Source organism: Vulpes vulpes, chromosome 2, assembly GCF_048418805.1.
Source record: "Vulpes vulpes isolate BD-2025 chromosome 2, VulVul3, whole genome shotgun sequence".
In the NCBI taxonomy this organism is placed as follows: Eukaryota; Metazoa; Chordata; class Mammalia; order Carnivora; family Canidae; genus Vulpes; species Vulpes vulpes.
In genome coordinates, this window is record NC_132781.1 from 106,254,311 (window position 1) to 106,269,210 (window position 14,900).

The 14,900-nt window shown below is 48.6% G+C and overlaps 1 protein-coding gene across 5 annotated transcripts in view; it reads left to right on the forward strand.

The window, feature by feature from the left end:
• The first annotated feature begins 2,028 nt into the window (after positions 1–2,028).
• Positions 2,029–14,900, forward strand: part of NMT2 (N-myristoyltransferase 2) — a 71,460-nt gene continuing 58,588 nt past the window's right edge. For 3 of the 5 annotated variants that reach the window (XM_026016134.2, XM_072749448.1, XM_072749447.1), the window contains exon 1: positions 2,039–2,247. In XM_026016134.2, coding sequence (XP_025871919.2) covers positions 2,138–2,247 — 110 coding nt within the window. In that variant the 5' untranslated portion in view covers positions 2,039–2,137. Of the gene's footprint in view, positions 2,248–14,900 lie in introns of all 5 variants that reach the window. The other 2 variants (XM_026016120.2, XM_026016126.2) reach the window with 2 other exon arrangements.

Genomic DNA, 14,900 nt, shown 5'->3' on the forward strand with positions numbered 1-14,900 from the left:
ACTTGGCTGCAATTCCCCCAAACTCTAGAATTAAATCAGGCAAAGTGGCAAACCTTGTTAGGAACAGCGAGTTTCCATACACGACAATAGGATTTAGGATTCTCCAGGGTCATCTGCAAACTTTGCCCTCCTTCAGCTGATTAACAATGACAAACGCTGTATTATATAATACCTCAATCCTGTACTGAACAGACGTCCGGGCCAACTTCTTTCCATTCTGGGGAACAGATGTTCCCTGTGTGTCATTGTTTTCCAGCGTTAAGCTGATTTTTGATGCCCTCGTTCTAATGTCTCTAGGATTATTTGTTTTCTGATCTTTTTTTTGAGAGGTGTGGAGTCGAAGCTTCTTGCAAATTCAAACAGATACGTCTGCTGAATTTCCTTTGCTTTGTATTTTTAAAATCTTTTCAAGAGCCCTTCCAGTAGGTTAGTGACTGATCAGATAAACGGGCTCCTGGACATGAGCCTGCTGGTTACCCAACTAGGTTACAGTTATCCGACTGTTCATGTTCCCAGGCAAGAGCCGCAGGAAGCGCTCTGATCTGTGTTTGCCTTTATTCTCAAGTTTGGAGGCACAGGCCACAAGTGACTGTCTGCCTCAGAAATAGTGCAATTGTGAAAGATAGTATTGTATTTCCTTCATGTTTTTGGCCCGATTTTGCACTTCTTCCTGAACTTTAGCAAGCTCAATACTGTCAATCATAAAAGGCTGATGGGCTTTGAAATCGCTCTGCAATTTTTGTCTTGATATTCTCCGCCTCAATACATTTTAAGGGCATGGTCTCCCTCGTGGGGGGATAAAAGAGGCACACAATGCTCCCAATAGCTTCTGCAAAAAAGGGACCCACGCCAAAACTTTCAGTGGCTTTTTATTTTATTATTATTTTTAAAAGATTTTGTTTATTCACGGGAGACACAGAGAGAGAGAGGCAGAGACACAGGCAGAGGGAGAAGCAGGCTCCCTGCGGGGAGCCCAACGCAGGACTGGATCCCAGGACCCCGGGATCACACCCTGAGCCGAAGGCAGACGCTCAGCGGCTGAGCCACCCAGGAGCCCCTCAGGTGGCTTTTTAAAGTTCCATTTTGCTCGCTGAGCAGTTTCAGAGAACTCTTTCCACTGACTTTGTAAACCTCCCCGTGTCTGGCAGGACACCAGCCGTTCCAGGGAAGCAAAGGAAGGGCTGCTGTGTACGGAACGCGGCCGCAGACGAGCCTGCACCTCACCTGCCCTGTACTTGGCCACCCACGTCCTTCCCTCCGGGTCCACGGGGCCGCCGAGGGTTTCACCTGTGACCCCCTCCGTTCGCTCGGCCGTGTGGGTTCACACCTGCACGTGGCGAAGGCCAAGTGTCCGATCCCGCAGCGACACGGACAGCACTGCCCCAGGACCCCTAGGGCGGTGGTTGTGCTCTGGCCTGGCTGCGGCGATGTCCACGGAAAACAGGGGCAGCTCAGGGTTTTCCTCTGTGAAGGGTTGTGGGGCTGCCAGGCCGTCGGCATGGGGAGGGGGAGGGGGAGGGGGAGGGGGAGGCACTGCTTGGCCTTGGACTTTGGGTTGACAGGGTGTGGGCCGAGACACAAGAAGTGGAATTTCTAAAGAGCGTCTGTGTTTGTGCGGGAGGCTTCTAGAAATCATGGCCCTGGCACGCCTACTCTTGGGTGGAAGATGCCTGCAATGGTTAAAAGCGCTCCCTAACCCGTAGAGGGGGAGCGTCGCGGCGGGGGCTCCACCGGGGAGACTCCGGGATCCGGAGCAGCGTGCGGACCTATTCCGAGCCGAGCCCCGGGCGGGCGGCAGGGAGCGCGCGGGGGCCCACGCCCCCACCCCCACCCCCACCCCGCTCCACCCGCCGGCTCGCGCCCCCCCCCCCCGGCACCGCCCCCTCCCCTCCCCTCCCCTCCCCTCCCCTGCATGGCCCCGCCCCCTCCGCCCCCGTCGCCCCCGCCGCGGTGGGCGGGCCCAGGCCGGGCGGGGGCGGGGGCGGGGGCGGGCCGGCGGGCGCGGCGCCGGGGCTCCCGGCGCGGAGGGGACGGCGGGCGGCACTAGGGGGAGCTGCTCGCGCCGCCGCCGCCGCCGCCGCCGCCGGTCCCCCACGCCCGCGGCCCCGAGCGCCGCCTCCCAGCCCGCGCCGCCGCGATGGCGGAGGACAGCGAGTCTGCGGCCAGCCAGCAGAGCCTGGAGCTGGACGACCAGGACACGTGCGGGATCGACGGGGACAATGAGGAGGAGACGGAGCACGCCAAAGGGTAGGCGCGGGGCGGCGCGGGGCGGCGCGGGCTGCGCTCGGACTCCGGGGGCGAGGCCGCGGGGGCGCGGGGCGCGGGGGTCCCGGGGCGGGCCCTCTGCTGTCACCTGCCGCGCGGCCGCCGGCCCGGCTCGGCCCCGTCCCGGTCCCCGTCCCCGCCTCCGCCTGCGCCTCCGCCTGCGCCTCCGCCTGCGCCCGGCCGGGCCCCGGCCCGCGGGTGCGACGCGCCTGTCCTGGCCGGCGTGCGGCTCGGCGGGACCGGGGGAGGCGCGGCCCCCGGCCCTTTGTGGGGAGTCGTCCTCCTCCGCCGCTTGTCATCCTGTCCAGGTCCTGCCGGGGCCTCGCGCCCCTCCCCCAGCCGCCGCCGCCGCCGCCGCCGCCGCCTGGGGAGGAGGAGAGGACCCGGTGGGGGAGCGGTGCTGGGATTGCGCGGGGTGGTCCGCGCGCGGGCGGCGGCGGGGAACTGCGGAAAGTTGTGCGCCCCGCACGGCCTGCGCGGGGCGGGGTGGGGGCGCGGGGGCGCGGGGGCGCGGACCTGCCCCCGCCCCCGCCCCGCCCTGCCCCCGCCCCGCGCCCGCAGAGCCCTCTCTCAAGCAGGACCGGCCCGCTGATTCGGGCTCAGGCTTGGCGGGGGCGCGGGCGGGGGGATCTGAGCTGATCCTGCTTGCAAAGCGGGTGTTTGATCTGCAAAGCCAGCTGCACCCCACGTTTTAGCACCTGATCAGATTTCTTCTTCCTCTTCGCTGGCTCCCTTTTCTCCCCCGCAGACTCGATTTTACTCTCCCTTTGGAGAAAAGATTGCTTCCGGTTAAGGGTATTGAAGTTCTGTTTTTAGAGTCTGGGAGGGGTGCGGTCATTTTAAACCAGACTGGGGTCCTTGAAGGTGGTGTTTGCGTTACCCCCCTTTACCCCGTTGGGATTCAGACTGTGCGCTGGCACAGAGCACTGACTGCTGCTGCCCCTTAGATGTGAGATTTTGCAAACCATGGTGACTGATGAAGTGGGTCAGCTTGAAAACATGATAGGGAGGCCTTCGTCACAGATGGCTTATTTATTCAGTTCATGGAGAGGATCCTTTAAATGATTGATGATATAAAGTGTAAAGCATTTGCATTCTCTTTAACGTCTGCTTGAAGATTTGTTTAAGAAAGGAACTTTTACTGAGCTTTCATGTGTTATAAAATATTAAAAGAGATCAAGAAAAGGAAAAGCTGACTAAATGTTTCTCCCATTTGCAAGTTGCTTTTTATATTTTTTGCAGTGAATAATACTTCGGTGGCAGCTGCAAGTACCGAATGTTACAATTCAAGTCTGGAATTTTTTTTTTTTTTTTTTTTTAAGAGGAAAGGAAATTCAACAGAAATCTGAGCTTGAGTTCTGTGTATGTGGGGATAGAAATTTGCCTGTGATAGCTCGCTAAATATAAATACACTTTTGAGACAATAGTATTAGTCTAGGGTGAAATGTGCTAGGATGGTCCAGGGGAAATATGGGTTACCCAAGTAACTTCCGCACCTGTCTGTTATCTTTCTGGAGAGACCCTGGACTTTTGTCTTCTCCACTGTGATTTCTATTTATTATTCATACTTTGGAAGGTTTGATTTGTACCTCCTTGCCTACACAGTGCAGAGCATTCATGCTATGGAGAAGGGCTCATCTGTGTGCCCATTGATCTGGACCTGGCCCAAGATGCCTTGCCATGTAGAGGCTGCGTGAAGTTCCCAGATCAGCACCCAGAGGCATCGCTATGTCCTCTTCAGAGATTTTCAGTTTTGTACATGCACATTTTGTAGGCTAGCACGGTTACTCAAAATTTAGAGATGCCCAGTGGACTGAAGTGTTTCAACCAAGAGCAGATAATCTAACAAGTTCTAGTGGGAAGAGATGGATGCCAAGTTTGGGGGTAATTGTGTTTCATTTGGCTTGTGTACTGATGCCATGGCTCAGGAGAAACCTGGATTTTTTTTTTTTTCCTTGCGTAGCTCAGGTTTGTAAATGTCTTCATTTGTAAGACTCCTCTTTTCTATGGTCGGCCTCTTCATTCTTTACTGGTTTAAGTTAAGTGACCAATAAAGAGCCTTTGGAGGAATACGTAGGTAAACAGTTTTCCTTTTAATGATGAATTATCGCTTTGAGGCCACTAGGTACGGGTCAGCGCACAAAGCAATAATTACTGTGTAGAACCCTTGTGGCCTGAAGGAATTAATTTACCCCCACAATTGAGTATGCAGATGACCCTTGAACAACACTGGTTTGAACTACATGGGTCCAATTGTATGTGATTTTTTTCCCAATAAATAATAGCGTGCAGTACTTTTTTTTTTTGAGTGCAGTACTTAAATGTACTTTCCTTATTATTTTTTTTAATAACATTTTCTTTTCTCTAGCTTACGTTACTGTAAGAATATAGTGTGTAATATGTATAACATACGCAATATGTGTTAATCGACCGTTTTTGTTTTTGGTAAGGCTCCTGGCCAACACTGTGCTATCAGGAGTTAAGCTATGGGGAAGTCAAAAGTTATACAAAGATTTCAGACTCCGTGGGCTGTCAGAGCCCCTAACACCCATGCTGTTCAAGGGTGCACTCTCATGTATTTACTACTCATTTTAGACATACCAAGTTGCAACCAGAACCTCAGATAAAAGGAAGATACCAAATTAGATTCTTTCACACCAAAATGTAAACATATTACATAGTATGCTTTTCTCTTGTTTTTATAGAATTTTCTTTATGGACTAAAAAGACTACTTCATTTTTGTGGATAGTACTTCAAATCCACGAATGAAATATGCTATGCTCAGTGAAAGGACTAATAGATATTCTCCTAGAAAGACTGTTTAAATAACTCCCCTTAACGTGTGATTTACAATTAGGGGAAGTAACTGAGTCCTAAAGAGTTCTGAGGGAACTTGCAAACTTTCACGCAAATTCGAAGTTCTGAGGTAATCACATTTATACTCTTATTTTCTTAGCAAAGACTTTCTGCATAGATAAAAATGAACTTCAATCCAGCTTTCTATGTGAATTATTAGAAATAGTCCAGATTACTGAAGATTTCTGTTGTGCGAGGGAGCAGGTAGCCATGCACTGAAGAGGTTACCTATCGGGTGACCTCTGTGGGGCTTGCCCAGGTGGGTTCGACGTTAGGTAAATACTCAAGGAGCTTTAGTACTTATCTCAGTTTGATGTATAGGTGGCTTCTGTGCCTTTCTTTGGAAAGGATTTGGGAAAACATCGAGGACGTTGTTCAAGAATCTGCCAAGCTCACTATCTTCTCATTCTGCCCCCATTTCATATATCTTTTCTCCATTCGTAAAGTATATGGGGTAGTGGTAAATACCCCTCATTCGGCCTACCCTCCTACCACGCAGATGAAGCATAGTTATTGTCACAATTGGCCCCAAATAAAATGAGTGTTGAGGCTGGCACAAAACCAAATCTCTTTTCTGGCTTTACCCACACTGATTTTCAGAATGCAAAACAAAACAAAAGAAAAAATTCTTTTTCCTAGACAGATTGATGTTTTTCATCTCCTTCCCACTAAGAGCTTTCTCCTCAGTATTCACGGCGGTGGAATAGGAGGCAGTTACCAAGAATATTTACTTAGGGAGTAAAATAAGCATATATGAATATGCTGTTGTTGGCACACAAATGATCAAATTATTCCCTAGGGTAGATGTGAAATAGTTTTAGTATTGGAGGGTTATTCTGAGACATTTTTGAGAATTTTTTTTTCTTAGAAAAATTAAAGATCTGGTATTTGATAAAGACTAAAATTTTGGAATTCTTTTAACAAAGAGCATATAACCTCTCTTCTCCCACACCCAGCTCTGGGGTGGGGGTGGGGGGGCGGGAATTGACCTTATTCTACATGCAGTGTGTTCTTCTTTCTGACTCTATCTGTGTATTGTTGAGACCGGCTGTGGGAATTTCTCGGGAGGATAATTCAGAGCCGCCCTTTCTGAAATTTGACCTGTTATCAACTGTGTAAATCTAAATGGAAAGGTGACTTAACAGCCTACAGCCAAGGAACCCCCTCAATTCAAGAAATACAGTTTGCAATCGTCCAGTGCCTGTTCCAGCTTGCATCTGAAATGTGATATCACCCATGGGCCCTAAAGGAACTTTTTCCAGAAACTGAGCTAAACTCTGGAAAATTTCTAGGTGTGGGACACACTCTTTGTTGTGTTGAAATGGTTTATTAACACGAGTGTCACTGTAATTATATAGGAGTTAGAGTCAGTTGCTTAGTTAATTCAGGGATTAGAACCAAATTCTGTATCAAGCTCAAGAAAAACGTTGGTTGACTGGTTGTTGTTTTTTTGTTTTTTTTGTTTTTTTTTTTTACCATATTGGAAAATATATTTGACTTTTACTCATTTTAAGAATAAAATAAGCTTTATTAAAAATTCAGACAAAAGGGCAAGCTTCTGCCTTTGACTCAGATCATGATCTCAGGGTATTGGGATCAAGCCCCCCTTCAGGCACTCTGCTCGGCTGAGTCTGCTTTTCTCTCTGCCTCCCCTTCTGCTTCTCTCCATGCTTGTGCTGTCTCTCTCTCTCTCTCTCTCTCTCTCTCTCTCTCTCTGTCAAATACATAAAATCTTTAAAAAACAAATTCAAACAATAAAGTGTATAGGGCGTAGAAGACCCCTGGTCATCTTATTTGCTAGAGAAACCACTATTGACAGTTTAATCAACTAATATTTTAATATATACATGAAAGTGCACATTTAACATTAAGAGGATCAAACTTTACAAGGATTCATTTCTTGTCTTTTCCTCTGTTAGTGTTGTCTGCTAGAACTTTCTGCAGTGATGGGAATATCCCAATACAGAGGTCACTAGCCACTTGAAATGTGGTTAGTGTGACTAAGGAACTGAATTTTAAATTTTATTTAATTTTAATTAATTTAAATTTAGCCCTTCCTGAGTAGTGTGTATGAGATTGGACAGCTCAGATCATATCCTGCTTTTGACTTTTACAAGCTTTTGTGGTGCTCAAAATACTTCTTTATTCTTGTCTTTAGAGGATAGATTTCATTTTTTCCCCCTCTAATGGTTTGGAAATTCTTTACCCTATTATTATTATTTTTTTCTTCTGGGAGTGATCTTTAAATTTTGAACAAGCATGTTTCTATCTGTATTTCTATTGGTGATTAAAATTAAGCACGATCCAAAATAGTCTACCATTGAGCAAAACAAAATGTGTAGGATGTTTTAACTTTTCCTTCCTTTACATGTCCTGGGTTTTGTTGGAATAGTCTGGAATTTTAATCCCATGTGGCTTTTTTTATTTTTGCCCTCGTACCCCGTTAAAACTTTCTTCTTAACTATTACATTATATTCACAGCCATATTGTCAAAATCTTCTCAGACTCCCCTGTTTCTGTTGCTTGTCACTATTCCTTGTAAACCATTCCTTCTTTTTTGAGTACTTTCTCATTTAATTTTTTTATTAACATAGGCAGATGACATATTTTCTGAATTCTTGTATGTCTGAAGATGCCTTTCTTTTGTCTTCATGAATAAACCATAGTCTGGGCATGCGTGTAATTCTAGAATAATCTTTTTTTTTTCCTCCAAACTCCACAAACGCTTTATTATCATCTAGCATTTAGTGGCACAGATGCTGTCTCTCTGCCAATCTGCTTCTCTTTCTTATATAGGAAACCATACTCTTTCTTTGTTTTGAGTCTGGAAGTTTCTAGGATTTTTCTCCCTGTTGTTCTATAACCCGAGGGTTTTCCACCTTGATGGCGATTTCTTGAGGATGGAGGCCTTCCTGCCCCCCACCCCACCCCCACGCCAGGTTCCCTCCAGCCACCCAGTCACTAGCTCTAGTGCTTTTGGCTCCTTCTTTGCTGACATGGGACTCGGGGGCGGTTAGGCATCTGTCACCCCGGGTCCCCCCCAGGCGCTGCTCACGAAGGCTGCTGCGCCCCACATCACTGCTCACCCGAGGGATTGACTTAGTGGCCTTGCCCGTCCACCAGCCACCGCTTCCCACCTGTTCTGGGGAGTCCTCCCCGCCCCCCCACCCCGGGGTGTTCTCTGAATCTTCCCACCTCTGCCCCTTCTCCAAATCCCAGATCTGGCTCCGGTGCCCTTTCTGTCGCCAAGGCTGGTGTCGCCACCCAAGGTGGTAACCCCTGTCCGAGGCCCCATAGGGCTTGCGGGGACAGGGTGGCGAACAAGGCTGGCACCGCAGTACAGGCCTGTCCAGCACAAGTGAGGGGCCGCCTGCCTTCCTCCAGGTGGCCGGAGCGCGGGGACCGTGCCTGTGGCCTCTGATCCTTGCCACCTCTGGTCATTGAGCACCTTGGTGGCTTAACAAAGATTTGCTGACCGGATGCCAGTGGTTCTTTATCTCTACTGACAAGTTAATTTCTGATCTGAAACTTTCCCCCAGACGCATGAGGAATTTTGTGACGTGAAGGATTTTTTTTTCCCCTAATTCTAACTGAAAGGACGTGGACTCTGGATTTGCAGGGGGGTTCTATGCTGCGTCGACCCCAGCATGGTAAAATAATTGCAAATTTTTTGAACTTTTGGTAACGCTCTTCATACTCTGTGTATACATTTTTCTTGTTGAACCTTTGCAACAACCGATGGGGAGACGGGGGCTTTTCCAAATGGGAAGAACTCATCCAGGCCACACCTCACATGCAGACTCCGGTCTTGGGCCTCTTGCCATCTGATGTAAACTCTCGGCCCCTGCACTAACCTGCATGAGCCATAAATCAGTGGAGTCATTTGTTTGATAGTGTTTCAAGCTTATCTCCCTTTCAGTCAGAAATGACCAACGTGAGCACCTCGAGAGCCAGAATCCACCGGCGTAATGAGTACAGGAAATGTCAACGAATTTAAAAATAAATGAGTCCATTTCCTTGTGTAAGAAAAAATATTGCAACTTGATTACAGAGAGCCCTCTTAAATTTCTCTTCAGGTCTGCTCAAGGACTAATTCTAATTATAGCATCCGCATTTTGCAGTGAGATCTTTCTTCTTCTGTGCCTGCTTCGTGGCTGTCTCGTCTCCCTTCTAGAGGAGGCTCTTTGGCCGCCCCGCCGTGGCCTCCTGCACACCAGCATCCTTCCGTGCCCTCCACCTGCCAGTGCGGCCACCCAGCAGGCCTGCGGGCAGCTTTCCTGCAGGGAGCCGACAGGGCTCTGAATCCAGTGTCGAGTGTTCCAGAAGGATAGAGCTGCTGGAGGAATCCACTGGAGCACACTGGTTCCCCAGCTCCATGGCCCGGCTTGTGTGGCACTTGAGCTCGGCTGGTGTGGCACTTGAGCTCGTCGTGCTTTTGTGGGTGTTTTGAGTTCCTGTGAGTGACTTAGGGCCCCTCAGGCTCCCCATGCTAGGAGGCAAGGCAGTGCACAAGTCACTCGGTGGGGGTCCCAAAGGGAGTTGGGATTTTAACTTTACAGTTTTGCTTTTGTTAGCACGTTGCATGTCTGTTACTGGCTTAAACATACACACACATTTGCGCATGCACGAGGGAAATGTGGGCTCCTTCATTCCCGCGGCTGTGTTCACTTCATGTTCAAGTTCATATAGTATGTTCCTAAGAAAGATAGTGATTCAGTTACCATGATCATTTTCCATAGTCTTTTCATTTGTCTTTTTTGGCGGGGGGGAGGGTAGAGGGATACTTGCTTTTTACTATCCTTTGGGTGTTTGTTAACATTTTATAGAAACTGAAGAAAGAGGGCAGCCCGGGTGGCTCAGAGGTTTAGCACCGCCTTCAGCCCAGGGTGTGATCCGGGAGACCTGGGATTGAGTCCCATGTTGGGCTCCCTGCGTGGAGCCTGCTTCTCCCTCTGCCTGTGTCTCTGCCCCCCACTCCCCCCCCCCCCCCCGTCTCTCAAGAATAAATAAATAAAATCTTTTAAAAAATTTTAAAAAGAAGAAGAAAAGAAACTGAAGAAAGAACCATTGAGGGGCACCTGGGTGGCTCAGTCAGTTAAGCATCCTCCTTCAGCTCAGGTCAGGATCCCAGGATACTGAGATCGAGCCCCACATCGGGCTCCCTACTTCTCCTCTCCCTCCCCTCCTCCCCACTTGTATTCTCTCTGTCTCTCTCTCATTCTCTCTCAGATAAATCAAATCTTTTAAAAAAGAACTAGTAAAGGCAGAGTTTTTTGTTTTTCCAAATGAAGTTTTTTTAAAAAATTTTTTCAGAAGCACGTAGAACGTCAGAATGTATCAAGAAGCAAAAAGACCATGCCTTGGTGTATTCATATATACATTTTCCTGTTCATATTTTTTATAAAAATGCAAACATTTCCTGTCATCCTGGAGATTCCTGTCATTTGACATGCCGTGAACATCATAGCCCTCTCTGAGTCCCTCCTCTGGCCCTGGGGATACTCACCATTTATTCAGTAAATGCTGTTGGGCTTATGTGCCAAGGCCGCAAGTGGACCCCTTCTTCCAAGGCAACACTGTCTTTACCTGCCACATGGAGCGTTTCCCTGGAGCCTCCCACTGGCCCGGGTGTGCATGTGGGATGAAATTGCGTTGGACCAGGTGAACCCAGCAGACATCCTGGGGATAGCAGCAAACAAAGTGGAGGGAGCCTGGCCCATCTTCTAGAACTTAGGCACGTGGAGATTCATGACAGAGAAGTGAACTCCTGTGTCAGATGCTCTGTTGTGTGGGACCTTACCCCAGGCAGCCCAACCTGTATGCTAACTAATACAACATCTGTGTATTCGCTTTGGCTTTGTACCTTCGTGTTTTGAATTTTAAAAATATTTTGAATAGGCAGTATGAGCACATGGTTACAAAGTACAAAATCGAAAGGCACAAAAGGGTATCCAGTGCAAAAGGAATCTTACTCTCCCAGTACTAAGTATCCCTCCTCAGGAGCAGCTGCCATTGCCAGTTCCTGTCCGTCCTTCTACGTATACAAAGGTATGGTGTGCATGTTTGTGCATGCATGTGTGCTTGCATGTGCGTGTGCTTGTACATGCATTCAGTGCAAAGGGCAGCATGCTGTACCACTGCTGCACCTTGGTGTTTCACTTAACATGTGTATCTCTGAAATCATTAGGTGTATCAGACCATATAGACCAACCTCATTATTTATTTATTTATTATTTATTTATTTATACAGAGAGAGGAGGAGACATAGGCAGAGGGAGAAACAGGCTCCCTATGGGGAGCCCGATGCGGGACTCGATCCCAGGACCCTGGGATCACACCCTGAGCCAAAGGGAGATAGATGCTCAACTGCTGAGCCACCCAGGTGTCCCCAACCTTATTTCTTATTTTACTTATTTATTAACATTTTTTTTAAAGATTTTATTTATTTATTCATGAGAGATACAGGGAGAGAGAGGCAGAGACACAGGCAGAGGGAGAAGCAGGCTCCATGCAGGGAGCCCGATGTGGGAATTGAACCCAGGACTCTGGGACCATGCCCTGAGCCAAAGGCAGGCGCTCAACCACTGAGCCACCCAGGTGTCCCCCAAACCTCATTTTTGAAAAGGCTGTATATTATATCATTGACTGGCTATATCGTTATTTCTTTTACTTGTTCCTGTGAATAGATTGTGAGGTGGTTTCCTATCTTTTGTGCTAGTAAACAGTGCTAAAATTAATATCCTTGTATGTATATCATTTCTCCAAAATATTTTTTTTTAAGATTTTTTAATTTATTCATGAGGGACACACACAGAGAGAGGCAGAGACATAGAGGGAGAAGCAAGCAGGCTTTTCGCAGGGGCCCGATGCGGGGCTGGATTCCGGACCCCAGGATTACTACCTGAGCTAAAGGCAGTCGTTTCTCTTCAAAATATTTCTTAACAAATACCTTTGAATTTTTTTCAGCTAACAAGTTTTAGGGAAGCTGTGCGGCATGCTGAAATTAGTATTAAACCAGGGATCAAGAAGCTTCCATCACTAACCCTCAGTTTAATTTCTCTGAGCATGGGAGTATCTCTGTGCTTTTTAAAAATTTATTTCTTAAAAAAAAATTATTTCTCCTACCATCCCCAAAGTGGATTGTGTTTAGCTGCCTTCTGGGTTGTGGAAGTCACATCCTTCTGTGTTTGAGAACTCCTAAGTTCACTTTTGTGATTCCAGGTGATGATTGATTACCTTGTTGCTACGGCAGCCTCATCACTCCTCCTATATGGCAGTGCTTCTCCCCGTTACAGATGTTGTTCCTCACTTCTTCATGGGAACTTTCTGAGGGAGGGAAAGCATAATATTTTGCCACACTCTGTAACCGCAAGGATTTCATATGCGTATGGAATGTTCCTGTAATGAGAGATTTGACCCGGTCGGTGATCAGCATTGGGATCTACAAAAAAGAGAATGAAACTTTGATGTGTAAGGGAATTTAGAAACAGGAATATCATTTGAAAAGCTTGTTGATGTATTAACTTTGCTGATGTATGATTATTGAATCTAACAATGCTAATCCATTATTGAAATGAATCCTAGCCAGGGAAGAGATTTATTTTTGACTTGTTAATAACTATTTGCCTCTGAAAGGTCCAGAAATGAGAAAAGTTGTGTAAGGAGGAGCTAGTGTATATCAGTTATTCTATTAGAAAAACATCGTGAGTGTGGGTGAGAGGTTATAGCAAATAGATGGTTTTTCACTAATTTGAACTATCTTGAAGAGTATTCTTTGCCAACTCCCGCAAGCCTTTAAAAAAAATATTTCCACCTGCTGTGTTCATCATTTCATCTTCAGAAACAGTTTTGCCTAAGAGGCAAAGAAATAAGCCTTTAAGAAGTGTGTTGGTTGAATAGCTGAACAATTTGTACTTTGTCTTTTAATTATATATAATGAACTTAAAGATACACTCAATTTTTTATTTACATTTATGTATTTTCTCCTTTATTCTGACCTTGGACTATCTGCAAAGACAAGTCTTAGCTTCCCAAACTGTAATTCACACTAGGCCAGTTTCTAGCCAATGCATATTGACACAATTTTATTATAACTAACATCAACTCTTATCAGAATTGGGTTTTATGGGAAGTAGGCACCAAAATTGTTTGATAATAATGAAATGATCGTGGAAAGAGAAGGCTAATGAGGTAGGACACATTTTCTCACATTTACTTTATGGTGAGAGTTGAAACAACTGAAAGCTTGCAAGCAACCAAATATCTAAAAAAGCAGGATTGGTTAGCAAACCGATCGATTGGTCGATCAGAAGGTAGCAACGGGAGTCATCCAGGTTCTTCTACTCCAGCTCGGCCTGGCTTGAATCTGGGGCTTGCTGGAGCTACTGCCCACAACTAGCCACCCTCTGCTTCTAACAGCTGTGTAAATATTGAAATTGTTGGCTGGTCCCCCGTAACCGCCACTCAACATCACTGCCTCAGTCGCTGCCGCCACTGGCCTGACCTTTATCATGATCTCTGACCTCCACTGGCCATGAGCTTGTGGGCATCTTTGAGCTCTGAGCCTTTCAAAGGCTCACTTATGGGGCGATCAGAGATAACGTGGCTTTGGGAACCTCTGACCTAGACTTCCCGCACGTCAGCCCCCTGAGGAGAGCCGGGTGCTGGCGGAGGGATGGAGCCACCCAACCGATGGGCTCAGGCCATCGCGGGGCCAGATGATGACACCTGGAACGGCGGCTTCTTGCTCTGGCCTGTGGGTCCCACTTGGGGTTGGAGAAAGAGGGTGGAGAGGTCAGGAGAGGCCCTCCCTGGAACTGCACAGAGGAGCTGCTGGGCCCAGGCTGCCTGGAGAACCGGAGCTGTAGGTCAGATCCATTAGGGACTCGCCAGCACGTGATCAGCTTGTGCGCTCTGGGTGCCCGGACCCGGCAGGTGGAGAGCCTGCGGCCTCCAGGCCGACCGACGGGCCCCTGCCCACAGCCACGGGTGCAAATTGTCCTCTGTCCACAGGGCACCTGAAGCACCTTTGGGTCACCCTGTTTTTCTTCAACTGATCACAACCGCGTCCTGTTGCTTGATCCTGGTAGTGCCTTTCCGTGTGGGGATAGGATGTGGCACCCTACCCAGGGCACGCCCGCCCTGAACGTCCAGTACAATTGGCTGAAAGACAGGCCGAGGGGCGCCCGGGGGCTCCGCGGTTGAGCGCCTGCCTTCCGCTCAGGTCATGACCCCGGCTCCGGGATCGAGTCCCGCGTCAGGCCTCCGCCGGCGTCTCTGCCTCTCTCTGTGTCTCTCAGGAAGAAATAATAAAATCTAAAAAAACCCAAAACAACAACAACAACAACAAAAACAAATAGGCGGATAGAAAGTGTTTAGAGACCACAAGCAAGGCAGGAGGCCCGCGTAGGTGAGGACGGCCCGAGGGGGGAGCCGCGAGGAGGAGCCGCCTGCAGCCCGCCGCGCCCGCCGCCGCCGCCAGCCTCTCGGGCTTCCTCGCGACAGCACGTGCCTCGCGGGCCGCGGCCGGGGCCGGGGGCGCCTCTGCACCTTCGCCCGCCTCCGTGGCCGCGGCCGCCCCTTCCCTCGCGTTCTGCGGCCCGTCGGACTCGCAGGCGCCCCAGGGTCAGCGGCCGGCGTCGACGCCGAGGGGGTTGCTGCCAGGATCCTTCCTGCCCGTGAGGCGGGGCGTCCCGCCCAGACTCTTGGCTGTTCCAGATGCTCCTTTCGGGAAGCGCCTGCCCACGGCCTGTCCTGTCAGCCTTCGGTCTTTGTCTCA